This window comes from Seriola lalandi, unplaced genomic scaffold, assembly GCF_002814215.2.
Source record: "Seriola lalandi dorsalis isolate HSWRI2012SDOR001 ecotype SW California unplaced genomic scaffold, Sedor1 jcf7180002054476, whole genome shotgun sequence".
Taxonomy (NCBI): Eukaryota; Metazoa; Chordata; class Actinopteri; order Carangiformes; family Carangidae; genus Seriola; species Seriola lalandi.
Window position 1 is genome coordinate 235,040 of NW_019525029.1, and position 26,970 is coordinate 262,009.

Consider the following 26,970-nt stretch of genomic DNA (forward strand, 5'->3'; position numbering starts at 1 on the left):
GATTCACCGGTTCAGACGAATTTCAGACGATCCAAACAGCAATGAAACAACATTTCACTTTCACCACTGCTATGTTGTTTACATTAGTTTCCAACTGTTTTGTACTACGGGTTACAGTTGTTCTGTCTGTCTGTCTTAAGTGAAATACGCTATGTGTGTGTGTTTGTGTGTGCTGAACGTCCACTACCTTCTAATATACTCAAAACTAATATATTAAACTGTAATCAATATTTTTAATAAGGCTGTGTTACGTTTTGGATTGATTTACTTTTATACACTGTGTTATTTTATTATCTTGTCAGACCTGTTCTAATGTCATTGTTGCTCTTACCCTTTATCTCGGCTTCTAATGTAACCTATATATGCGTAGAATAGTTCATTTGAAATACATCCAATTCTTACATGGCATTACAGCTTTATCTCTATCCTGTACGCTTAGGCCCAGTGCCATATTATGGACAGATAAAGGCATTGCTTTAGGAGGTAACGCATTAAAGAGGACATTTTCTCTGAAACGGATTTGTGTGGCTCTTTTGAAAACTCATTTATCCTTATAATTCATTCAGATAAATCGGCCAGGACAAGCACACCAAAATCTGTTGTAATAGCGTATAAATGTTATAATCGCCTAGGTTTTGAACTATTCATTATTTATGTATTAGTCCTAATTTACAAAACAAATATTACATACATTGCTAATAAATAATTTTCCCTATAGACCTAGACCTATTTATCACTGATTAATTTTTGATATGAAGTCGTAAACTCTCTTCCAGTACTGGCGTAGTCTGCCGTGATCTGTCACTTTGCGGATGAGATCATTTCATGCCTGCAGCTGAGAGCCCATGCTTTGTGCGGGGCGGACCACGCCCCGGCCCCGGTGTTCGGTGCACCAGGCTAGGTTAGCACACAGCTGCTACATCCGGGCGCTCTGCTCGGTTTACAAGCCCTGCGAAGATGGCGACGTCAGGGAGGAGTGCATTATTATCCTCCACCTCAACTGGACCTAAGAGCACACTGGAGAACTCCAACCCAGAGGAGGATGATGGACAGAACTTATGGTGGGCGATTGGTGATTACAGCTTGTTTAATGTGACCGGGGGATTTGTGGGAGCAGAGGGTCCATTGTGCTGGGATGAGGATGGTTTGACAGCTAGCCCGCTAACGAGGCTAGCTAGCATCAGCACCAGACCGCTTTTGCACTGGTGACACAGCAGCACTTTAGCTCGCCTTAGCTGTTCACTATCAACCGTTGTTTGTTATTGAATGAACAAGCCGTGTTTTTAACGGGGCTGCTCTGTCTGCAGGTCCACCATCCTGAGTGAAGTGTCTACCCATTCAAGATCTAAGCTACCGTCTGGGAAAAATGTCCTGGTCATGGGTGGGTATCTGTGTCTGTCTGCAGTCTCCTGGCTAGCCCGGAGACATCGTTAGCTGGTGATCATCTCATCTTGGTGGACTTAATACTGCTCAATGGCTGAGTTAGCCTGCTCTGGATTGATGGTGCTTTTGTGTTCAAACATGGTAGCTGGTGCGTCTGCTAGCAGAGAGAAAGACAGGTGTATTTTTCTGAGCGCCTACACACACACACACACACACACACACACACACACACACACACACACAAACAAACACACATGCACACACGTACACACCATTATCTTAGGAGAGAAAATCGGGCCGCTTTGAAACACTGCAAGTCATTCTAGCATCCAGTCATTCTAGCATCCAGTCATGCTAGTAGCAGCTAGGTGGAGATGATGCTGAGGGGACAAGACAAACCATCGGTCTGTTGTTTGAACGGGGCCACGGGGCCATTGAAGCAGAGACGGTGCCTCCCTGTCTCGCTCGGTCCTCATGCTGTCCACACACACACACACGCACAAACACACGCACAAACACACGCACACACTGTCTACACATCCGCCTGGGATAATCCGCAGCCTGCTACTCATTCCAGCTAATCAGCGAGTTGGTTACCGATGTATAAAGCCATTTGTCTACTATGCTATCCACGACAACATCAATAAGCTCGTGCTTTATGATGCATACAGTCCCCCTGTCGGTTTAAGTTAATATGGCATAGTTGAAGAATGGATGCTGCCTTGACCTTATCACATACACAGAAACAATGTTATGCTGAGGTTAGCAATAATAATACCAGGACAAATGCAGATACAACACACTGTCAGGAGATATACGGTATATTAGGACTGCTGATCTTTCATGAAACCTGCATGAAAGATCAAGCTGCATGGCTCTAGTTAAGTGGAGATTGGATTGTTTACAGTGTGTGTGTACACTCATTAGTGCAGAGCTGCAATGATGTGTTGATTAATCGTTTAGTTATACAAAAAATGTATATGCAAATTATTTTGATTAATCATTTAAATCATTTTTCAAGCAAAAATGGTCAAACATGTCCTTGTTCTAGCCTCTCTATTGTTAGGATTTGATGCTTTTTTTTTGTCTCATGTGACAGTGAACTAAATGTCTTTGGGTTTTGGACAGTTGGTTGGACCGAACAAGCAATTTAAAATGTCACCTTAGGCTTTAGGAAATTGTGATGGGCCGTTGTCACTATTTTCTGACATTTTATAAAACAAATCACGAATAAATAGATAAATAAATAAATAAATAAGAAAGTAATGTGCAGATTTATCAATAATGAAAATAATCTTAAATTGCATCCCCAATTTTTTGCAATCCTAATTTTGGATAGTGTGTGGTGCACACTTGTGCACACCTCATCCTATCGATTAACCCTGCATTTATCAACCTTGAAGTGTGTAACCAGTACAGCTCATAGCATGATAGAAGAAAGCAGGGGGTATGGAAAAAGTGTACATCTTAGCAGTGGTGTGATGTGTCGGCTGTCAGTTTGCCACTTAACATGCTTTTGCCCAATTCTTTGCTCATTGTTATTTAAACTGGATTGTAGTTTAATACATATCATTAATCTGTTTTTTTTATCATAGGAGTGCATGTTGACGTGGACAAGGCATGTTTACTGTATGTTATTTACTGATTTTATGTGCATATGTGTTCAGGTGAGGTTGGCTCGGGGAAGACCACCTTGGTTGCAAAACTACAGGGGGTTGAAGAGTACATGAAAGGGCGTGGCTTGGAATACCTTTACTTCAGTGTCCATGATGACGACATTGACGGTAACCAACAACCACTTGCAGTTCATAAAATCAATTACTACGTCCATCTACACTTCTCTTTTTATCACTACGAAGTAAACAGAATACCTCTAAAATAATCCAGCAGTATGGTTGTATAGACGTGTTTACTTATGTTAATGTATTTTGTGTGTGTGTGTTTAGACCACACTAGGTGTAATGCTTGGGTGTTAGATGGAGACCTTTACCACAAAGGTCTGCAGGGAGTAGCTGTGCCCGTGGACTCGATCAGCAACACGTTGCTGCTGATAACGGTTGACATGTCGCGACCGTGGAACGCCCTGGACTCCCTCCAGAAGTGGGCCGCCGTCGCTAGGGAACACATCGACAAACTCCGGGTCGCCCCGGAAACACTGCGGGAGCTGGAGCACAGACGTGAGTCACACTGACAGTCAGACTAAACTAAAGTATACAGCAGTGTGTTTTTTTTTTGTTTTTTTTTTTTGGACGAAAATACTCCTGGAGGTATGAAAATAAGTTCTTAGATAAGGAGCCTCTTTATCGAAGCTCTGGTATAAAGCTTTACAGTGGACCACAGACTAGGGTTTTGACTTAGGAGGCCCAGTTATGAGAATGATAACCCTACATGTTTGAGATGATAACCCCTGCCAGGACTTAATATTTGCATGATTTGTTTTCATTAATGTTGTTTATGTGTGTGTGTGTGTGTGTGTGTGTGTGTGTGTGTGTGTGTGTGTGTGTGTGTGTGTGTGTGTGGGTAGTTGTCAAACAGTTCCAGGAGTACACAGAGCCAGGCAGTGGGGAGGATGGCACCCCACAGAGGAGGAGTGAAGAGGAGGAGAGCGTGCTGCTGCCTTTAGGAGACAACACACTCACACACAACCTGGGCATACCAGTGGTGGTGGTCTGCACCAAGGTACACACACTCACTATTGGGCTATTGCTTTTAACATACTTTACTATTAAATATAAGTGTATATGGTCCTGTACTGTATGTGCTCTTTTAGTCTCATGAATATGTTGCATCTACTTACGCACATTGACCTCTTTTTAACACCTACTCCTACCTCCTCAGTGTGATGCCATCAGCACATTGGAAAAGGAGCACGACTACAGAGACGAACACCTGGACTTCATCCAGTCCCACATCAGGCGTTTCTGTCTGCAGTGTATCCTTCACCAAATCAACATTGTCTCATAGATGTTTCCTTTGGCTGGTGTTAGCTAAAAGCTGCTTGAAATAAAAGATTTTACTGTCACAGAGAAGAATGAATGAAATGAAGAAACTGGACGTATGCCATTTTATTATGGGGCTGCTCATCAATACCACTGACAATGTAATTTCTAGGTCAGATGCAGAAATTTGGATCAGGTGCACTACAAAGTGTTTTGTTCTCAGACCAAAGGCAAAGTCCCCCGCAGTAGTATTATTGCAGTAGTTTGACCACTGTAAGCTGTGTTTGAACTATTGTTGTTAATATTGCTTTGTTGCAAAGAGAGTTTGATAAAGGTCATAGATCGCTGAGTCCTGCTTGAAATTGATTTTCAGAATCATTTCTCCAGTCCACGCTGAGTGGAAGCAGTTATTACATTTTCAGTGGTTATTGTGTTTAAAATGAGCCAAAATCACACACTGCCTGAGTTCTTCTGTGTAATTGTAGCAATTAGTCAAAGATACAGTCTCTTTTTCTCTTGTGCCACTGTTAATAAGAATTTTGTTTTCCACCATGATGTTAGTTTGATGTAACTCCTGTATTTAGAAATCGTGGTGTTGAAAATGTCCTTGACAGCTGTGTCAGACGGCGCGTCTCTGGTTTACACGTCAGTGAAGGAGATGAAGAACCTGGACATCCTCTACAAATATCTGGTCCACAGACTCTACGGCTTTCCCTTCCACTGCCCCGCACAAGTGGTGGAAAGAGACGCTGTCTTCATGTAAGTGTGTGTGTGTGTGTGTGTGTGTGTGTGTGTGTGTGTGTGTGTGTGTGTGTGTGTGTGTGTCTCTCCAAGGATTTGTAGGACCACCTGTATTTGGTTTGTAACCCTCCCTGTCTACCAGTCCATCAGGTTGGGACAATGAGAAAAAGATCGCCATACTTCATGAGAACTTCCAGACAGTAAAAACAGACGACAGCTTTGAGGACGTAGTAGTCAAACCACCAGTCAGAAAGGTACGAGCTCTGACTAAACAACACCTAATTCTAAAAGATAATCTAAGGCAAGCTAAGCTTAGAGTGCAGCAGATTGATTATTTCTGCAATGTCATGTATCTTCGCCTTCTACATAATTTTACAGTTCACAGCCAGTGCACTGAACTTTACCCAACATCCCCGCAGGGATCACAAGAGTTTTATCCAATCTAATTTATTGCTGCTTTAAAGAAAAGTTGGAAGTGAAAAATACTTTTAAAGAAGTATTTATTTTTTCTTGTCTCTCACCAGATTGTACATGAAAAGGAGATTCAGGCAGAAGATGACCAAGTGTTTCTGGTAAAACTGCAGGTCAGAAAACATTTCATTTCTGTTAATGCCAGTTGGTTTGCTGCTTGTGGGAACTCCAATTAAATCTGACTTGAGGGTCTCGATATGTTAATTAAATACTAATTGGAGCAAATGTGCATATTGTGCTCCAATTTGCAGTCGCTGCTCGCCAAACAGCCCGCTGTGACAGCAGGGCGACCTGTGGTGAGTTCTTCTTTTCTTTTTCTTTTTTCTAGTTTTGGCTCATAAGATAAGGTAAACGCTTCCTCCAGGGAACATATGTGTGAAATGAACTGTTGTTTACAGGACACCACTAGCAGAGCACCCACCGGTTCCCCCAGGACGAGTAATCGCTCCGCAGCGGCCAACGTAGCGAACACCATGCCACAGTCGGGTACGTTATATATTTCATCGCTGCATAGACCCACCCATGATCATTCTTCCATCACTGCTCTGTGTGTGTGTGTGTGTGTGTGTGTGTGTGTGTGTACGCGTGTGTGTGTGTGTGTGTGTGTATGTACGCGTGTGCGTGTATGTACGTGTGTGCGTGTGTGTGTGTGTTTTAACTCTGCTCCATGTCTGCTGCAGGTCAGACCAGTGAGGGTGTGTTGGCCAACTTCTTTAACAGTCTACTGACAAAGAAGGCGGGGACAGGGGGGCCCGGGACGCCAGGTGGTGGTAACAACACTCCAGGAACCGTACGCAAGTCAGGTGAATACACACACATGCACTAAGTATCATATGTTGTTACAGTGCTCTGGTTCTCTAGGGTACAGTAAAAATTATATTTATTCATTACTTTTAAATTATGTTTTAGGATTTAATGCCATTTTCAGTCCCTCTTTTTTGGTTTTCACCTTCCATCTGCCATTATTTTCTCACCTCTGTCCTCTACTCCAGACATGAACATAACACATGGTAAAGAGAGTCATGAAATGGTCTGAGTGCATCTACAAGCCACACAAACACACACCCATCATCATCATCATCATCATGATAATCATCATCATCTCTATTGCCTGTTTGTAGCTCTGTGACTGTATTTCATTCTTAACTACACTCATAGTCTTTGCTGTGGATTCACACTATTAACATCATTCATAATGTGTGTGTGTGCGCACTAGTCAGAGGATGCTGGCCACGTTAAGGTGTGTGTGAGAGAGATACTCCTCATTTATTATTGCTCGTGTATGTCATTGTTCAAGCATCCCTTTATTTTGGATTCCCACACCACACCCCCCCTCCCCTCCCCAGGTTTGCTGGGATCAAACCTCCTGTATCACACATTTCTAGGACATGAACTGGCCTGATGACCATAAATGATCTTAAAGTGTTTATATATATATATACTGTAGTATGCAGATTATGTAGAAGGAACTGCTACTTTTTTTAAGTCAGAGAGCTGAAGCAGTGGTCCAGGAGATGATCCCATTGCTGTTTAATTATTTTTTGCAACACATGGCTTCATTTTGTTTTCAGGAAAGCAGTCAGTTTTATTGATGTCAAACTTTCAAACTGTAGCTTCTGCTTATGGGGTCATGTAAAACAGGAAAGTCATTCAGGCATATTTATAATGACAAGTTGATTGGATCTAACTCGTATGTATCAGACTAAACGTATTTATTTCCTATTAGTGGCTAGATCCACAACCATGTAAAGTTAACCAGGCAAGCTTGGCTTCTTTTTTTTCTTTTCTGTTTTTTACCCACTTTAGTGGGAGAAAACATGCCAGTTACAGCCAGGATCATTCCTTTAATGACAGTTTCATCACTAATCTTTCCTCTTTTATTCCCCTGTCTACACTTTGCTACCCTTTATTTAATTTACTTTTATTTTTTGGCATGTCACATTGCATTTCTTCTGACTAACATCTGTCGCAAGCATTGCACATGATTGTTAATAAGGCTGGGCAATATCGGAAATAAAATGTTTTGACACTTTCAAACATATTGGCTATACACAATATACACCCTCATTTACTGTATCCGCTCTTTTGCAAAATGGCTCAGATATTTTATAGTATTTATTGAACCATATTTTTACCTAGAAGCCTATAAAAAGCTGCATCATATTGTTGCAAATGTCAACCAATGTTTAGGGAAGAGAAAAAAAAAGAGTCCGAATAATAACAATATCTTTAAAAAAAAGCATAATTGCATTAAATACACAGGATGTTATGCAACGTCGATATAGAACGTGATATAGAAACTTAAATGGAACTTGGTTGCATGCATGCAGGTGTTACATAAAAATGTTGACAATCAACATATGTCACTCATTGCAATAGGAAGAATTTTACACAAATGTTATACTTGAAAAATACAGTATTGAGTATTATCAAACATCTGTTTGTACGGTAAAAGCAATGAGGCAGAAAGGTATGAGATAAGATTTGTATTACTGCAATACAATATGCACACCAATTGTAGGAGCCATGATGAATTCAGAAAGGAATGAATTTTGTAGTAATATTAATAAGGTTTGTGATGGTTTATATTTTGGTGTTCACCACTCACACATAGACCCACACATGGATGGTTTGTGGAGAGAGGACAAGTGAGCCGCTGCACTTTTTTTGTTGACCGCCACTTTTTTTTTGATGGCCGTGATTATTATTATATTATATTTTGATTGTAATTTTTATTTTTTTGCAAATCCTTTTGGTAGCACGTCAGACAAAGAAAACCAGGGCTGACCTTAGCTACTCAGTGACACAATACATTTAAAAAGAAAACAAAAAGAAAACAGTGTAATTAACTTCACACACAAAACCATTTTGATATCAATCCTATAATACTGTATGTAGCAAATATTTAGCTTATTTTCACCCAGCTCTTATTTTAACCATGTGTAATTGTACTTATTGCATTGTGTCTTAACCACTCATTGATGCACTGGATAATGATGCACTGGATAAATGCTTGTTGGCCTCTGTGGTAGTTTTTTCTCCGTGATTCTGCACTGATTTAAACGTTTGTATGTATCTACCCACCTTCGACGCAGGTTCCAAGCTGGGCCTGAGCGACGTACAGGCGGAACTGGACCGCATATCCAGCCGGGAGACTGACTCGGATTTGCCCAATGCCAACGAGACCCCTGCCACCGACGGCCAGGACACATGAACACCAACACACGTCACCCTGCTCCCCCCCACCTCCTCCACCTCAGTCACCTTCCACCTCCCTTGTCCCTCCTCCCTCCACTCTCAGCACTTTCTCCATCACAAAGCTGTGGGGAGAAGAAGGGAAGTAGGGGAGAAGGAGGGGGAGCGGACACCGTTTTTCCTCCCCATCCTCTTTCACGTTCTCCTCAAGCTGAAGAACACGCCCTCTCTTCCTCTACGCCTTCTCCCACGCCGCATTCTCCTTCCCCTTTCACTTCTTTTCCTGGCTGTTACGCTGAGGGCGAATAGTTGTCACTGTTACATGACTGTCTGTTACATGAGAGTAAATGGGTATGGGGGACCAATTGGGGGTGTGAAGGTTGGGACGGGAAGAAGTGAGGGGTGGGTCGAAAAGGACTGATTGAAGGAATGAAAGCATTTTATCCATCCATTTATTGTGATGGTACAGTTAGTGTTTTTACTGTAGGAACTGCTGAAGGGCGCATGTTGACAAAACTGCACTTAGGTACTATAGGGATGGTTGTGTGATTGTGTGTTTAACGTATGTGGGGCAGTCATGCTTGGCCAGAGGAAGAGATTGAGAACAAAAAAATATGCCTGAAACAAAATTGCAAACACAGTCTTGTTTTTTTTTTTTTTTTTTTTTTTTTTAAGATGAAGGGACAAAAAAAACATACCAGTATGTGTGTGTGTGTGTGTGCGTGTGTGTGTATGTAAGAGTGAGTGAGTGTGAGAATGCAGCAGATAGAAAATTAAATATGTTACTTCAGGCTAGACCTGTATGTTAAGATGTTTGGCTGTTTGCATTTCCAGCAAGAGGCAAAAAAAAACATTACTATGCTCTTACACTACAAGCTCTTAAAACAATACATACACTATTATTACAGCAGCTCTGTCTGCTACACCTCACAAACTAAGCCTGACAAAAAAAAAAAAAATACAAAATGACAGTTCACACTCGAGCACTAGTCCTGTGTAGACGACACCTAAGGTCCATCATGGCACCAAGTTCTACAATTGGCCAAAACTTCCCCTCGTACTACATACTGCTCAAACCTGTAAATAACAGCCACTGCACTGAAAGGGGAGGGTGGTAGAGAGTGGGTGGGTAGCTGAGCTTTACTTGTACAGAAAGAAGCACTAGTGATTCAGTTCCATAGTTACTGCGGGCAGGGTGGTGGGTGGGCAAAGGGGTCAGAACATGGGAGGGTCACATCAAGAATGTACAGTCATTGTCTCGCTGATTGGTCCTGTTATTTCAGAGCTCTGTGTTGGCATTTGTATAATCAGATCTGTTAATCAGTCAAATAAAAGGTGTATTTATTCGGATTCATCCAGCTGGCTTCTCTTGGTTTCTTTACTGTGGTCATTTGTCCTCTCCTCGCTCTATATAAGAATTGATATTGTCAAATGTTATGAACGACAGAAACAGGTTGCAGCCGAGGATCCTTCAGCTAGATGACTTGGGGTTGAGTCCTTGTTTTTAAGCATCCACCTGCTGAAGTGCCCTTGTGCAAGAGCCTGAATAAACATAAAGATAACTGGGAGTTATCTGCTTTCAAAGGATTAAAATATTTTTGGAGCATCTGATGCGCACAATTTATCCAAAGTGCAAACAGCAGATGATGGACATAAGTGGTTTTAATGACAGAAAGCAGATGGTTGGCAGACAATGTGCTGTGAGTACAGTGCTCCTCCTCGGGCGGAACAAAACGCTAATAGAGGATAAGATACTAAATATCATTGCGGTACAAAGTAACAGAAAAAAACAAAATGATGTATGCCATGTTGTTCCTTTTTTTTGTTGTCGGTGAAGATTCTCACTCATCCAGGTCATGGTTATCCAGGAGGGGTTGAATCGAGGGCAACTGGACCTGGTTGTAGATACTTGAAGATGTTTTGCCTCTCATCTCTGACCAGAATACAATAAACACAAATCCCAGGTCTGATGCTACATGTACCAGGTTTTTTTAAAACAATATCATGAGATTAAGAACTAAAAATTGCTCTTAGCCTTTTGCAAATTTCTAAGTTATCTGAAGAGTATTAGGTTGTGTTTGATATGTCCCACAGATGCAGAGTTTCCCTCTCAAACATATCCAGCTGTTAAGATGCTGCTGATGATGATGTATATCAGCGCTGCAGGTTCAAGCCTCCTGCTTGAGTTGAGCAGAGGAGAAGTGGAGGAGAAAATGGCGCCGCTGTCATTCCTCAGCACCAGCACGTTACAGATGTTCCCCTCCCAGCAGGACAAGCACACCTGACAGATGACATTTAAATGTTGAGAAGATGTCCTGATTGTATAAAGGTGTGCTTTTTTTCTGCCTGTAAGCTTGCCAAACTCTTTATTACAGCTTACACAGAGGAGAACAGAAACACATTTCACGTGAATACTTGAAAATTAGAATTCAGGGAAATGATAATTAAAGTTGAACTGATCAAGACTTTGTCCACTTTGTGGCAGCAGGACAAGCTGAAAACATCTTATATTATCACCTAGAAAGAAGGCTAACATGCTGCAGCTACCTGCAGTGCTGCATTGGCATTTATTTGGAGTGTGTTTGAATGCAAGTCCGATATTCATTTTCCTTTTGATTTCATTTATACCATCTCCTGAGAAAAATATCCAGCTTTTTAAGATGCTATTAGTTAAACTTTCCAGCAGTCAGTTTCTAAATTTGCTGTTTGATACTGGGCATGTTATGTACAGTGGGATTCTCAAACCTTGTTTGCTGAAAACAGCTGCCTGCTGCTGGAAACAGGGTTGCTGAGAGGAGAATTCAGTGATTTGGGTTGACTCTGGCTTTGTCACTATGGACAACAGTACAATATGAAAAGTGACGCTCATGGTATAAACCACGCTGAATAATGTCCTTACTGTGAAACTGCATTTCAAAACATTTATCTGGTGATCACAAACGTGACTGGAAATGAATGATAATGGTGTTCTGTGTATGCTGGATGTGGAAGTATTGTGTGCTGGCATGTTTCATTCACCATAAAAGTTTATAAGCAAAACACATTTGAGTAGAGTGGGACTAAATAACACACTACCAGGGAACTAAGCAATTTACCAGATGTGGCATGTGATATAATACCTGATCATGACTTTCCATTTCCTGCAGTAACAATATGCTCCCCAATGACACTTTGGACTTCGACCTTCTCTTGTCTATAACACGTGTCAGACACATGAACATGCACTACACTGCATGACACTTTTCAGCTTTGATTGTTTTCATTTAAATTTTTATCAATACATTTCCTTTTCAGATTGAGCTTTCCTATCAATTAACTGTAATCATTGCTATGCTAAGAAGCTGAAGTAGATGCTCAAGTACATATAAGTGCATATAAGTGAATGTCAGATATCAGACTGTGGTTATACTGGCATGTGTGCACTGCAATTAGATCACAGCTATCTTATGAATAATTGATCACAACAGACATGCATACATTTGTAATTTTATACAATTTTAAGAATAAACATTGATTGTTTTGAAGCATTTCAAAGCCTTTTATCGCACAAAGTAGATTATGTACAGCCTGAGGTTTACTGTACAGGTTTACAGTTCCATTATGTAGTGGAGGATTTAACTCACAGTCAGGTCACCACAAAAACAGCTATAGAGACAAATGATCAAATGCCATTTAAACCACAGCACAGCATCATGTTATTGTGGCCATAACAAAACATGGCCACTGTATGTGCCATGGGATCAATTATGGGTTTCTATAGAAAACTGGAATTCAGCCATAATATACACTTTATCAGAGTAAGAATAGGAATAGGAAGTCTCTGCGGGTTATATATATGCGGGTTATATATATCTTCTCCCTTTAACCACTGCAGCTAATCATTTGCAAAAATAAGTCCAAATTCAACTGTCCAGTTTGTGAAAAGTGGATGAGAAAGATGGTTGACAACCAACCCTCCTGTTTGCCAAATGAGGAGTTAATTGATTATGATGAATGAATGATGATATAGGCTTGTTCTGTTGGGGGACATGTTTTGTGTTCTGGGATAACTGCATGTTAATTAAACCCCTCATATCACAGCAGCTCATGAATCACATTCCTTTCTAATGAATGCACCTCGCCCTCCTCACCACCAGAGCAGCAAGTATCAAACATCTTTCGTTTGCGTCGGTGAAAAATCTAAAAACTGAGATGGTCGACTGCTCTTGAGATAGAAGCACATCAATATCTGGCTATAACTGTAAAATAATAGTTTCGATCCTAAAACTTTGTTTAAAATGGCGCCCTATTTTTCCTAGTGCGGCAGAATACTGTATTTTCTCCTTTCGCCATCTTGATGTTCGATCGCATAGGCGGAAGCAACATCTTCGGCGGAGCAACAGCGGGTGTGGTTCGGACTCTTACGGGTGGTTCACCTATCAGCCCTTTTCCTATTTTCAGCTAAGAGAAAGGAGAAAATTTTCCTGACAAGAACCACGGAGGAGCGGCTCGACTCTGGTAAGGATAGTATGTTTACTACGGCGATTATACAACGTATTTACAGCGCGGCAATATATATTTCACCAAAGAAAATCATCTTTGCCGAGGGAGGGGGCTCCGGTGGGGTTTTCTGATTTGGCTGGCAGTACAGCAGGTTTTGTACGGTGGCGCTTGGATCTACTTTTCATACGTCCTGGCTAGCTAAGCTAATCAAACCAGAATTAAACATTTTGAGGGTTTACTTGAAAGTCACCGTTCCGATAATGAACTGATTTGTAACAGTAACGACGTCTAATATTGGTTGCGTCTCGGGACAAGTCTTACGCATTTGGACCTGGTGAGTGACGCTCTAAACAGTGTTTGTTTATGTTAGCTAGTTAGCTAACTAGCGGAGGGGTTAGCTAGGCACGTTATGTTAGCTTAGCGAGCTTTCAAGGTAAGCTAGCCAACCTGTTAGCTAGCAGTGGTGGCTAATACATCGTAGCGCCTCGGTCTTGAATTATATGTCAATGCCATTTTGTTGGTGATTGATGTAACCTTTGCGGTTAGCTGGGGTTTTGGGTTAGTTTTGATTATGCTGCTTGTTAGGCTCGTAGTTAGACCCACCATGAGAGGAGGAGTCATGGAAGTGATTGCAGGGCGGAGGGGGGTAGTTTCTCTCATTGGAAACCCAAGCTGCGAGGTCGGAACTTGGCCGTGGTAGGGGGAGGGGGAGAAATATGCCTTTGATGTTCTTTGCTGCTGAATGGTGAATTGTGTTCGTGCTGGCCTGGAAATACCCACCGCTTTGCTCTCTCGGCTGGAGGTGGAGGCTCGGCATTTCCCCTCATAGCTACGTTAGTAAGCCAAACAAGCGTCTGAATCAGAGGGAGCTGGCACAGGTAGCGCAGAAGACAGCGGTTTTATTATTGAGACCACGTAGGAGAAACGCACAAACATTACGATTTGGGTTGGCTTTGGCAAACAAGCAGTCAAGGTTGAGGTGTCTTATTTTCTCCTGTGTACCTACTTCATTTTACACAGATATATCTGCTGTGCGGGCTGAGGGCAGGCAAGAACAATGGCTACCCAGTGTAAGTATGAAAAACTTCGTCACACAGTTTGTTTTCATGTAAATGAGTTTTATGTTAATATCACCATGGCCATTCATAATTTATCTTTTATGTCCATACATAAGAATTTCTTGGTATATAAATAAAAGAAGTACTGTTAGCCTTGAGGTACTGTGGAAATTGAAAAAAGGGAGCTAGGTGAGCACATGTCACAGTACCCCAAGTAATTATAATTCATATTCTGTTACATTTGAGTTTTTCCTTAAGGAACAAAAATGTATTTAAGGATTGTCAGAGGAATTTCATGTTCACATATTTCAATTTCTGATCAGCGCCTGAAGGTTTCAGGCATAGAGGAATGCAAGCTTTTCCTTTGCTTTTCATTCCGTCCATTTCCATTTGCTCAAACAGGATTAAGTTTTTTAGGCACACTCTCATTTTATATGTCCCTCTTTATTTTCCGCTAACTGCTACCTCTTTAATTCCTACATCTCCCATCGTCAGGCACTCAAAACCTCACTTATTCTAATATTTTGTATACCTATAAGATTACCGATTTCATAAAAAAAAAAAAAAAAAAAATATATATATACATATATATTTTCTTGGCTTAAAGTGAGAAACTAAGGTAAAGATTTCTCTTTTCCTCATGTCATTCTGTGTGTTTCACCTTTTTATTGTGTAGCTGATTTGATGGAGTTGGACATGGCAATGGGAGACAGTAAGGCTGCTGTGAGCCAGTGGCAGCAGCAGTCCTATCTGGATTCAGGCATCCAGTCTGGAGTCACAACCACTGCTCCATCTTTGAGTGGCAAGGGAAATCCTGATGCTGAGGAGGATGATCCAACTCTCTACGACTGGGAGTTCAACCAGCCCTTCACTCCTGAGGCAACAGGTGTGTAAGATACTGATAGGATATATAATCAGATCAGGATAGCTAATATGGTAAAAGGGTATGGCAAAATCTCTGATGAAACTCTTTGGTCTCACGGTGTCTTTTGTCGAATTGCATTATTTTCAGACATTGAGGGTTATGCCATGACTCGGGCCCAGCGTGTACGTGCTGCCATGTTCCCTGAGACCTTGGAGGAGGGGATCCAGATCCCACCCACTCAGCTGGATGCTGCCCACCCAACAGCAGTGCAGCGCCTGGCAGAGCCCTCTCAGATGCTGAAGCATGCTGTGGTCAACCTCATTAACTATCAAGATGATGCTGAGCTGGCCACTCGTGCCATCCCTGAGCTTACCAAACTGCTCAATGATGAAGACCAGGTACATTTACAAATGGGTGAATTATCTCATGAACACACTCAGAATGGTACCTGCTAAATAACTTATGGTATCATGTCAATTATCAGCAATGTTGATTATATTCCCTCCTAGATCATGCATCACTAACAAACATTATCTCTGTCCTAGGTTGTTGTGAATAAAGCAGCTGTAATGGTACATCAGTTGTCAAAGAAGGAGGCATCGCGCCATGCCCTCATGCGTTCACCACAAATGGTTTCGGCAGTTGTTCGTGCCATGCAGAACACTGGTGATGTGGAGACAGCTCGCTGCTCTGCTGGAACCTTGCACAACCTTTCTCACCACCGTGAGGGGCTCCTTGCAATCTTCAAGTCTGGAGGCATCCCTGCCCTGGTCAAGATGCTGGGGTAAGAAGCTGGAGAAATTGTGGTGCTAATTCTACTATAAAGCAGGGTTTTTCCTGGTCGAAAATTAGGCGGGGGTGGGTCTAACTGTAACCGTTGCCCTATTTATGTTTTCATTATCATTATCTCTCCAGCCACTGCAGGTCAATGCTACTTACTCTATGCTTTTGAGAACATCTGGGAAAATGAATGAAGAAAAAAAAAAGTGAAAAAAACAAAGTGATGTTAAAATCCTGTAAACGTCAGCTTTAAAACACTCTTTAATACACTCCTTGCTACTCTTGCCTTGACTTCTCTCTCGCGCTCTGATCCTCTCCTCCACCGACACTTTCCACTTGTGGCTGAGAACTAGGCCTACTGTCAGTCCTGACACATTAACTGTATCTCGTCAGTAACATGAATTAATATTTTTTCCCATACTAGAAAAACTAATGATGTCTGCACTGTTTCACCTGTTCTCCCCCTCGAGAAATTCTCTTTTTAAAATAATTTGTGATTTGAGACATTTCTGCAAAAAAAAAAACAAACGATGAGATGTAATGTTCATTTGGGGAAACTTTACAAGAAGCTGGTTGTGCGTGGGTGTAAAAGAGATAATATTCACTTGTTTGAATAGCTGCAAAATCAGGTCGCTGCCTCCTTCTGCAAGCAGAAAATCCAGCGCTTTCATATTCTTCTTCTTTGGCAATTTCTAATGGCTCTGTTTAATGCACGGGTTATGATACAGCGGCACTACATTGCCATAGTGGCGTAGAGCCACAATTGCAATTACAAACGTCAAATCCACCGAGTACTGAGAAAACAAGTAGGCCTATTAGAATTTTGTCGGGAGGCGGCACGAAATTTGACAGATGCGGCCGCCTCGCAAATCTCTATGCAGGAAAAACCCTGTATAGGAAGTAATCAATGTGCTAACATTCAAATGGGTCGGAGCAAGCAACAAGAATGTTTGTGTTGGGTTTTTTTTTTTGCAGAGGAATCTGATGGCTTTGAATGTGTTGATGGTAGAGTTGTATGTTACATTTCCTTGTAGCTCAACTTTGTTGCACACAATACTGCCCTATGTCAGTGAATGGTAAATCATTGGACGGGCCCTAATACCGTTTTACAGACTTTGAATTCAGCTCGGTCTCGCTGGCCACTTACTAGCAAAACATATTTGTTTTAAGCTCAGTAGGCTGCATGCTGTATTAATCATAAAGGCATATACAGCAATGGCTAAAGTTGGCTAAAATGTGTTGCGATGCTGACATAGACCCAACAGCTAGCAGCTAGAGCCTCAACTGATCCAAAACTAAAAGTCAATCTTTCAATGTCAATACTCTCTGAGACCCTCACTCACCCTCCTCACTCGTTCTCTCTCTACTCACCGGGTGAAGGCTGTACACAGTGTAAAAATGCAACAGTGAACTCTGCTGCTACACTATGACTCTGTTAGTCATGATTAAGTAAATAATGAGTCAACTGCAAATTACGACAAACATTGATAATGGTACAGCTTTCACCAAACATTAGCCTAGTTAGCCAACCATCACATACACAGAATCAGATCTTAAAACCTAACAAACCAGCAAGTATTAGACTCAATGGCAAATCAAAACTTGATTTATCACTTTTCTTTGATACAATAACATAACAACAATATGCTCAAATAAAAAACTGCAAATCTTCAAACAGGATACCCCACAGCTCAGTTTGAAACTACTGAAATGTCTTTGTTATTTTAGTCTTTGTGTTCCCCATGAAAGGCCAAAACACACAGCTAAAACAGTTACCTGGCTGGCAGGTTGTGACCTGTTGGATGTCACGTGTGTTTGAATTTGCACCTGGAATCACATTACCACACTTCAAATGCTGGGTGGAACAATAGAATGGGGGGAATGAACTGCCTGGTCACTGAATAGATTTGGATGCACTTAGTATTTTTGATGATCTACCCATAACGAGTGAAAAAGTGCCCTTTTCAGCGTAGTAATGGTTTACATCATAAAGTCACTTTAAAGGTTTCATTAAATTTGTAGTGATTGAGTTTCTTTGCTGTGCTCTGTCGTCTTATGCATATTTTCTTCAATAAATTATTTCTTCCTGGAATGTTGAATTGTGAAGTATCGCAAGCTGTGTCATACGTGTACAGTGCTCTTAAGTACCAGAAGTAATTTGCAGATGTCTGTACATTGGTTTTGATTAACAGGTTAGAGCGGCAAGTCATTGAGGACAGCATGTTTTCCCATGGTGATGTGTTGTTGGCAATTTTCATCATTGTTCTTAAAATAAACTTAGCAGTGTTCAAGAATTCCTCATGCGTAACAAAAAGAATAGTGTAAACGTTTTGCTGTTGAAGTGCAATGTCCATGGACATTTCAGCAGTGAACGGTAGTACAATATCCAATAGAGTACCCCTGGACTCAGTCTTCGTCTGACTCTTAAATGTCTGAGTTAAAGCAAATTTTAATGCTTTAATACTTAATGTAAATCTGAGTTCATTCTGACTCCAACGGCGCTGTGGCACTTTCATGTGTGATTAGTTATTCCTATGCACATCCTTAACTGACTGACTATTTAAGCCATTTGTTTCCAACACATCTTGATTGGAACAACATTTTTTTGTCTTAACATTGCAGAAACTGCACTGATTATTTGCCATCATGCAAATGTATGACGTGTAAACCTGATTAATTACTGTCATGTGCTGAGTCTTGATATAAAAACTTAAATGGTGTGCATGAGTGTGGTTTTCACTGAAGTTGTCTTATTTATTTTTGGGGGTTTTTCAGCTCACCAGTGGACAGTGTGTTGTTCTATGCCATCACCACACTCCACAACCTGTTGTTGCATCAGGAAGGGGCCAAGATGGCAGTGCGCCTGGCTGGAGGACTGCAGAAGATGGTGGCCCTGTTGTCTAACACCAACGTCAAGTTCTTGGCAATCACTACTGACTGCCTGCAGATCCTGGCATATGGCAACCAGGAAAGCAAGGTATTGGAGCACCAGCTTATTTATACATGCATTTACATTCAGTTATCCATCCGTTTTACCCAGGTTTAAACGTCCCTCTTACACCACTTGGCTGGCAGCATTTTGTAGCATGTATAAACATAAACCTGTCTTGGTTTTAGCTGATCATTCTGGCCAGTGGTGGCCCCCAAGCCCTGGTCAACATCATGAGGACATTCACATATGAGAAACTGCTGTGGACCACAAGCAGAGTGCTCAAGGTGCTCTCTGTTTGCTCGAGCAACAAGCCTGCCATCGTAGAAGCTGGTACGTACATACACATGTACCAGAAATTTAATGGAAATACAATTCAGTGAATAATACATAAATGTAATTTTTTTCTGGTCTAAATCAATTTAAATGAAACTATAAATCAACTATGTGTTTTGTATTTTTGGTTTGCTACTATGGTGAAAGTGCCCATGATGTAATGAATTTGTTTGTTTTACCTTGGTGTGTGTGTATAGGTGGCATGCAGGCCTTGGGGCTTCACCTGACAGACCCCAGCCAGCGTCTGGTCCAGAACTGCCTCTGGACTCTGAGGAATCTTTCAGATGCTGCCACTAAACAGGTACAGTCACACACTGTACAACAAATGCTAACAACTTATGAGCCCCAGGTTCAATGTTAACAACTGTTGCTCACCCAATAATGTGTTAAATGTCCATATTGTGTAACAAAAATGTATTGATAGAAAGACCTGGATTTTTCAACAATATAAGTGATTTTTAAACGGTACGACAACTACATACAGATGGAATACAGGAGCCTCCAGTTTTGTTTTGATAGTTTAACTCCTCGCCCATCATTAGAATCGTATTAATAAAAAGTATTTGATAGATCAATATGCAACATACTGAGAATGAGTGCATTCCTAGCTTATTTTTTTCTGTCCCTGCTACGCCATCCTTTGCTATCTCTAGGAGGGAATGGAGGGTCTCCTGGGGACCCTGGTCCAGCTGCTGGGCAGTGATGACATCAATGTAGTGACATGTGCTGCTGGCATCCTGTCCAACCTGACCTGCAACAACTATAGTAACAAACTCATGGTTTGCCAGGTATGTATTACTGTTAATATCTTGTTGAGTGTACATTGTGTATTCGGATGTAAATTCTTAGTCTTATGTTTTATTTTGTTGGTGTAATGACAAGGGGTCCACTGATTGATCTCACCTCGTTAGGTTGGAGGCATTGAGGCTCTGGTGCGAACAGTGCTTCGGGCTGGTGACAGGGAGGACATAACAGAGCCAGCAGTCTGTGCCCTTCGTCACCTGACCTCTCGCCACCAGGATGCTGAGATGGCCCAGAATGCCGTGCGCCTTCATTATGGCCTGCCTGTGGTGGTCAAACTCCTGCACCCGCCGTCCCACTGGCCACTAATCAAGGTCATTATCCAGCTCAGTTTCTCCACACCTGCACATTTTTCCCACACTAAAATTATTTGGATCAACCTTACACATACAAACATCATTGATTAACGAGGCTTACTTCTAACCAACCAAACTATATTTAATTTCCACCTATCTAGGCCACAGTTGGTCTGATCAGGAACCTGGCTCTTTGCCCAGCCAACCACAGTGCTCTGCGAGAGCAGGGAGCCATCCCTCGCCTGGTCCAACTGCTCGTCAGGGCTCACCAGGACACCCAGAGGCGCACCAGCATGGGAGGCAACCAGCAGCAGTTTGTGGTGTGTAACCAAGCCAATAACCCCTCAAACTTTCTTTATTTGTATATTCAGTGTTTGTGTTTCATGTATTTTGTGTTTGATTTGCTTTTTTCTCGCTCATACAGGAGGGTGTGCGTATGGAGGAAATAGTGGAAGGCTGCACAGGAGCTCTGCACATCCTGGCCCGGGATGTCCACAACAGAATTGTTATCAGAGGGCTCAACACCATTCCACTCTTTGTTCAGGTAGAATTAAACCCTTAAATGTGAAATCTTAGAACGGGAGAAAAAAATCAGATAAAACCTTTACACTGCTCAGCTGATGTAAATGTCTTTGCAGTTCAAAGGGTTACTTGAGCATTTAAATCTTTTGTGAAATATCAACTTTGATTTTTTTTTCTCCCTCATTCTTTTCTTTATCATAACATTCATATATCCAACTACATTTTGCCTTCATCACATTTCTGCCTTCTGCAGCTACTGTATTCTCCAGTGGAGAATATCCAGCGTGTGGCAGCAGGTGTGCTGTGTGAACTGGCACAGGACAAGGAAGCTGCTGAGGCAATCGAAGCTGAAGGAGCCACTGCACCACTCACTGAGCTGCTGCACTCCCGCAATGAGGGTGTTGGTGAGTAAACATGCACAGACTATACACACATTTCTGATTGTCATGTCAATGAGACTTACTTCACTTGTGCTGGTGTGCATTCTCTCCTGTAGCAACCTATGCTGCAGCTGTCCTGTTCCGCATGTCTGAGGACAAGCCCCAGGACTACAAGAAACGTCTGTCGGTGGAGCTGACCAGCTCTTTGTTCAGAACTGAGCCTATGGCCTGGAATGAGGTACAAATACAAATCCAATATGACAAAGACAAAACACAATCTCAGAAATTGTATATATGGTATACAATTAATATGTGGTATATAACTCCTTTGCCTAGGCCGGCTTATAAGAGACTAACCTCATCACTCTTTTGCATTTTTATAGACTGGAGACCTGGGACTGGATATGGGAGCTCAGGGGGATCCTCTGGCTTACAGGCAGGATGGTAAGTAACTGTTTGAGCTCTAATGAAATCCCTACTCTTTCAATCAACTCTTGTTTACCTAGTTTGATCTTTGAAAGCATCTGGTTTGAAGGTTCATTTTAAATGTGATATGTACAGTGTGGCTGTATCTAATGTATTCTGAGACAGAAATATAGAAATGTGATGGGGATGTTATGCTTCACTTATAAAGGCATTTCTTTTTGCCTTTTCAGATGGGGCGTACCGGGCTTACCCAGCAGCTTACGGCCAGGACACCCTGTTGGACCCCATGATGGAAGGTGCTGACTACCATGCTGACACTCTGCCCGACCTGGGCCACCACACTGACCCGCTGCCAGACCTCGGCCACACCCAGGACCTGATGGACAGCAACCAGCTGGCCTGGTTTGACACCGACCTGTAGGATTGGTGAGATGGACTTTCACAAAACACTCACATTACGAGTTCATAGTAAAAGCAGTATTGATATAAATGGCAACACATTGACTAATGTTTTTGTCCTGTGCTCTTTTGCAGTTGTATTCTCATAGAACCTGCATTGTGATTGGCCTGTATTGTCTGAAACAGCATTATGGTTGGCCTGTAGAGTTGTTGAAGGTAAAGAGAGGAATAAGGGGTCTTGGAAAGTGCCTGACACAAGAAAATAAAGATGGTTGCCACGGGAATGTTAAAGCAAGTCGAATCGGGGGGAAAAGAAAGGGTTAAAGTATCAGATGTGGAATCACACAATGGAGGTCTTGGAGCAGGTTACCTATATGGATGAATGCACATGAGGTGGATCTTAAAAGTTTGAAACACATATGTTTTAGCCTTGCCTGTATTCTTATCAGTTTTTGTTTCTATTTTTCTTATTCTATTTTTTTATTTCTTTTTGTATTACTCATTCTCTGTTATGGTACTGACCCAGCTTGCCTTCGCACTAGCCATCTTCATTTTCTCTTCAATGCTAATCATTTGTAATTTTTTTTTTTTAAACGTATATTACATGTAGTGTTAAGTTATAGTGATATTATACAATGTTCCTTTGGTTTATGGCCGAATGTGTAGAACACTAATAATCAGTTGAATTGTACTCTGACTTAAAGTGTAACATTGTGTAGTTTTTTTTATAATCTCAGAAATGGAGAATTATGCATTCTTAATATGTGCTTGTTTAAGCATAAAATATGTCAGTGTCACAAATGTTCTAAAGAGGGATATGGGTGAAATTGAGGGTGGGTTGGGGATAAATCTAGAGACAAGTGTTTTATATACAGTATCACTGGTAGGTTAACAACTATTTTGTATGCTATCATTGGATGTCTGATAGAAAAGTCTTTAATGCTATCATTGGTGGTCTAATAAAACCCAGTTTTATGTGCTATCAAGGGTAGCTAGGTTGACGAAACAGTTGTAGTCCTGCTGTGCTTATTTTGGAGACGAGGTTATGACACGGCTGAACAATAAAATGGCATTTTATTTCATTTAGTCTCTGCCCTGTGTCGTCCGTTCTTCAATGTGCTGAAGTTGGTCTGTTGTTCTAAAGTAAACAGACCACTGTTTTCAAAAGCCATTTTTTACAGTAAGAAGAAGATACACTCTGAAACTACCTTCAAGTTGTGCCGTGCTATTGAGACATTAATTCAGCTAATTACTTTAAGTATTAGGCATTATAGATGTTATCATTTAAATATTAGACATTATAAATATTATGATTCAAGTATTAGGAATTTAAGAAAGTGCCCCTGTTTTTGTTCGTGTTCACCATTCAGCTCAAAGTCAATATCCTCCAATGGTTGAATAATCAGATGAAATTTAAAGCCTATAATACACACAAGTTTAAAATGAGGCAGAATTAACAAGAGTAGTGGCTACAAAACACTGAGCTCAGGATGAAACTGAAATATGGTTCTAGAAACATTAAGGATTTTTTTTTTTTTTTTTAAGAAGTTTAAGTTGTAGTTTATTCAGTGATTGCAGTTCAATGTCCTGTTAATAGGAAGACCAGTGGTAATGGTTGAAAGCTGCCATTAAGACTGTTTTCTTTGTGTCAGCCGTGAATTACTTTGTTGCTATTTTTGCATTCATTATTAGAAATATTCATAAAAAATGATTTACTGGTGCAGTCCTGAATGAAATATTTAACAGTCAAGCTAATGTAAAAATATTTCTAAAAGATTTTTCCTGTTTTGCATAAGTTTAATGCCACATGGTAATGCTAATTTATTTATATAGCACAATTCATACACAGGCAATTCAATGTGTTTAAACGGGGTAAAGAAGAGTGAATGCATAAACAGAAAAAAAGATGAGCATAAAACTTCACAGTGCATTTAAGAGTCAGAGAGCAATTATAAGCAGTAATTAAAAGCAGAGGTTTTTATGCAGCACAAGTGCACACTAAACAGACTGGTCCCTGATGACCTAAGAGGTCTAGATAGTATGGAAGCCAGGAGAGTTAATCACAGCTGAACCTCTTCTGCTTCATCACCACCCTTGACTACATTAGTAGGGAATATCAGTAAAGAGCTTCTTCATTGTGCCACAAGGATCAAACCAGCAAAAAAGAAATGTTGGACCACAGTTTAGTAAGCTGATCGAACCACAGCCATCATTTAAAATCCAAAGTACAATCTGGCGAGAGACAACCTCATCCCTGTCGCCTCAAATAAAACTCTTGATTTTAGTAAACACATTTGATTTAATTCATTGTCATTGCACCTCTCATCACTGCATAGGCTGTTCTGACTGTGAGGTAGGAGAACGGCTCAATACTGTGGCGTGTCATCGTGGTCAAAGTTCCTGCAGTTTTTTTTCCTCCTGTTTTGTATTTCAGAAACATTTAAGAAGCGCATAAGTGAAGCAAGCAGCCTTAAGGTGCGTGACTCGTTCAGCTGATGGAGGTTTTTTGAATACCTTATACAAAGCACTTGACAGATTCATCTAAAGGGCACGTTCGAACCTTTCCCATCCTGAAAAGGAGCTTTTACACTTATTCATCAATGTCAGTCAAACGTCAACCGAAGGACAAACACTATAATAGAAGCTATCCAGACTTTAGCTTACATTTAGCTGACACACTCCAAGTTAAGATGAGTGGAAAAGCAAAGAAAATATAATATTCAGATTGTTAAAACCAAGAGCAACAGTTGGGAGCAAAATTCATGGTCACAGCTTCAAAAGCATTTCAGTACTTGTATAGGAGTTAAAAAGCAATTGTTGTTGATGTGTAGACTCTCAGCTTCTTTGGAAATGATCTGTTATTACAGGCCCTAAAGACAGCCCTTTAGGTTCAAATGTGTATTCCATGTTAATGGGACCTTTTCAGAAGTGAATGAGGTCTGAATCCTCGGGTGGGGCCGTGTACATGATAATAGCTGCAGTCCAGTGGCTCACCTGGATGTTCAAAGGCTTTGTGACAATGATCTCTCTTTGTTTAGTTTGTATATTACACCCATATCTACAGGGTTAACTGATACACTGTGGGCCTAAAGGCTTCAAACCAGCAGGATTCAACAACTCGTGACAGCTTGAACTACAAGGACTGAGCTGAAACATTAGGACACACTCGACAAGGTTTTTCAAGCTGTGCGTGATCTTTTTGCTCCTCAGTCTGTGACTCATCTCAAATACCTGGCTCTTTGCAAATGCAGAGTTTCAGGGATCAGAAGGATTAAAATTCTGAGTTTGTATTTTGCATCAGTTAATTGATAGAAAATATTTATACATTAAAATGTTATTGTACTTAAGGTATATATCTGCATTTGCATTAGTAAGCTATTTAATGTTAAAATCTAACTTCCTTAAGAGTAGAGTCCAAATATCTTTTGTTATTGCATTTGTGACATGTTAATATGCAAACATATTAATCTTAAACTTAAACCTGTGCTGTTGGATTACACTCGCAGCATTTGAATATATTAGATATATTATAATGTGCTTTACTATGCAAATATAATAATTCTGACAATTACATAACATCGGAACCAGAAAGAATACTTTTGACACATTGCTATTTCTCTCTTTTTCTTGTCAATCTAAGTCGTATTCGTACAGTGTGGAGGTGCAACTGGCACATATTCAGTTGTTTATATCAAATGATTCTCAAATGAAATCAGATATTTCACCCCATTGCAGGATCAAAAGGTTATTTGAACCTGATGTTTTCTAGCTGATGGACAGGCTGGCACCACTCATCCATGAAGAAAGAAAATCTGTAGAGAGCAACATCAGAGTGTGTTTATCAACCCACTCATGTTTTGTCAAGGTGAGTATTTATTCCAGCACTTTTAATGTTTCAAATGAACATATGGATTATGTTATTAAAGGACCAAATGACTCCTGTCTGTAAAAACTCTTAACTCAGTTGTGTTGTGTTTTCAGATTCCAGTGAACGCAGATTCGCTGGACAGTAAGAGGAACTACTGGAAACTGGACTCCAGTCAGATCACAGCAAAGATGGTGCGTCGTCACTTCAAAGGAATCCTGCAGCTCTTCCCTGAGTTGGCCTCCAAAGTGCAAACAGAGAACAGGAGCAGACCATCAGAGCACTGCTCAGCTCTCCGCTCTCCTGAACCTGCAGCCTGCAAAGCTGTTCAGGTCAGATGTGAGGTGAAGTTCAGCAGTCCTTTCTCCATCGAATCCCTCCTGAAGAGAGACAGCCCCTCAGCTCGGCCCTCCGGAGCTTCTCCTCTGTCCAGTGTGCCGGTCAGAGCGGAGCAGCAGCCTCAGCCCGCACACACACGAGTCGTGACAAAGAGGAGTCTCAGGTGGGACTCTGAGGAGCCTCTTCTCCTTCAGGCTTCATCTGGAAGTTCCTCCATCTGCTCAACAGGGGGCAGCACACACCATGGACTCACTGCGAATGGAGCTGCTAAGCCCATCAAGAGGATGCATGTGAACACAGAGCCCTCACTCCCTGTCTACACCAGAGCTGCTCCTTATTTCACCAGCCCACACAGCAGTTACATCACTTACTCTTTACCAGCATTTACCCATGATGCTCTCCGTTTCTGGCTGTAATATTTCACACCTGACATGACAGCTTTCTGGAGCACTTTATGTTTTTATAATAATAATAATGATAATAATATAATAAAAAGTAAAAAATGATGTGCAAAATAATTTTGGTCAACACTGAGGTCACAAGCACTTGCACACCATTATCCAGGGTTCCAGGGTTAATGGAGGGAAATGTGTCCCTGGTTTATTTAAAGTTTTTTCAGTGCTTTTGGCCACATCTCCTTGATCTCTATGCTCAGTCTGTTACTTCCTGTTTAAACATTTGGTGGGTCGATCAGTGGATTCTATCACTGCTCCTCAGTGGCAGAAGAAATGCTCAGAATCTTTAATTAAGTAAAAGTAGTGAT

General features: G+C 41.1%; 3 protein-coding genes across 5 annotated transcripts; all 3 read left to right on the top strand.

Moving 5' to 3' along the window:
- Nucleotides 1-910: 910 nt before the first annotated feature.
- Nucleotides 911-10,083, top strand: dync1li1 (dynein, cytoplasmic 1, light intermediate chain 1). 2 transcript variants are annotated; one of them, XM_023412176.2, is made up of 14 exons: nucleotides 911-1,061; nucleotides 1,308-1,381; nucleotides 3,051-3,167; nucleotides 3,330-3,560; nucleotides 3,908-4,062; nucleotides 4,222-4,315; nucleotides 4,946-5,081; nucleotides 5,206-5,317; nucleotides 5,588-5,647; nucleotides 5,786-5,830; nucleotides 5,933-6,020; nucleotides 6,215-6,337; nucleotides 6,527-6,544; nucleotides 8,630-10,083. In XM_023412176.2, exons 1-14 carry the CDS (start codon nucleotides 958-960, stop codon nucleotides 8,746-8,748), a joined length of 1,476 nt encoding a protein of 491 aa, XP_023267944.1. In that variant the 5' UTR covers nucleotides 911-957; the 3' UTR covers nucleotides 8,749-10,083. The 2 variants fall into 2 exon arrangements, with proteins under 2 accessions (XP_023267944.1, XP_023267945.1); XM_023412177.2 differs by lacking the exon at nucleotides 6,527-6,544.
- Nucleotides 10,084-13,070: 2,987 nt separating this feature from the next.
- On the top strand, nucleotides 13,071-23,085 carry LOC111659284 (catenin beta-1-like). Of its 2 annotated transcripts, none has more exons than XM_023412170.2 (17): nucleotides 13,071-13,226; nucleotides 14,232-14,281; nucleotides 14,946-15,155; nucleotides 15,282-15,532; nucleotides 15,680-15,918; nucleotides 18,690-18,891; nucleotides 19,032-19,176; nucleotides 19,377-19,480; nucleotides 19,833-19,967; nucleotides 20,091-20,294; nucleotides 20,438-20,596; nucleotides 20,701-20,820; nucleotides 21,052-21,202; nucleotides 21,295-21,416; nucleotides 21,562-21,622; nucleotides 21,835-22,030; nucleotides 22,139-23,085. In XM_023412170.2, exons 2-16 carry the CDS (start codon nucleotides 14,269-14,271, stop codon nucleotides 22,023-22,025), a joined length of 2,307 nt encoding a protein of 768 aa, XP_023267938.1. In that variant the 5' UTR covers nucleotides 13,071-13,226; nucleotides 14,232-14,268; the 3' UTR covers nucleotides 22,026-22,030; nucleotides 22,139-23,085. The 2 variants fall into 2 exon arrangements, with proteins under 2 accessions (XP_023267938.1, XP_023267939.1); XM_023412171.2 differs by lacking the exon at nucleotides 13,071-13,226 and adding an exon at nucleotides 13,387-13,545.
- A 2,235-nt stretch (nucleotides 23,086-25,320) lies between these two features.
- Nucleotides 25,321-26,664, top strand: LOC111659318 (uncharacterized). Its single transcript, XM_023412250.2, has 2 exons — nucleotides 25,321-25,868; nucleotides 25,985-26,664. The coding sequence occupies exons 1-2, from the start codon at nucleotides 25,776-25,778 to the stop codon at nucleotides 26,621-26,623; spliced, it is 732 nt and encodes a 243-aa protein (XP_023268018.1). The 5' UTR covers nucleotides 25,321-25,775; the 3' UTR covers nucleotides 26,624-26,664.
- The last annotated feature ends 306 nt before the right edge of the window (nucleotides 26,665-26,970 follow it).

Excerpts from the sequence above, each read along its gene's own strand:
- LOC111659284 (XM_023412170.2), top strand. Across the intron at positions 19,481-19,832 it reads CAGATGCTGCCACTAAACAG|GAGGGAATGGAGGGTCTCCT; the intron begins GTACAGTCACAC and ends TGCTATCTCTAG. Across the intron at positions 21,417-21,561 it reads AGCCTATGGCCTGGAATGAG|ACTGGAGACCTGGGACTGGA; the intron begins GTACAAATACAA and ends GCATTTTTATAG.
- dync1li1 (XM_023412176.2), top strand. The coding sequence starts at position 958 with ATGGCGACGTCAGGGAGGAGTGCATTATTATCCTCCACCTCAACTGGA. Across the intron at positions 5,648-5,785 it reads TGTTTCTGGTAAAACTGCAG|TCGCTGCTCGCCAAACAGCC; the intron begins GTCAGAAAACAT and ends TCCAATTTGCAG. Across the intron at positions 6,021-6,214 it reads GAACACCATGCCACAGTCGG|GTCAGACCAGTGAGGGTGTG; the intron begins GTACGTTATATA and ends TGTCTGCTGCAG.
- LOC111659318 (XM_023412250.2), top strand. The coding sequence starts at position 25,776 with ATGGACAGGCTGGCACCACTCATCCATGAAGAAAGAAAATCTGTAGAG. Across the intron at positions 25,869-25,984 it reads CCCACTCATGTTTTGTCAAG|ATTCCAGTGAACGCAGATTC; the intron begins GTGAGTATTTAT and ends TTGTGTTTTCAG.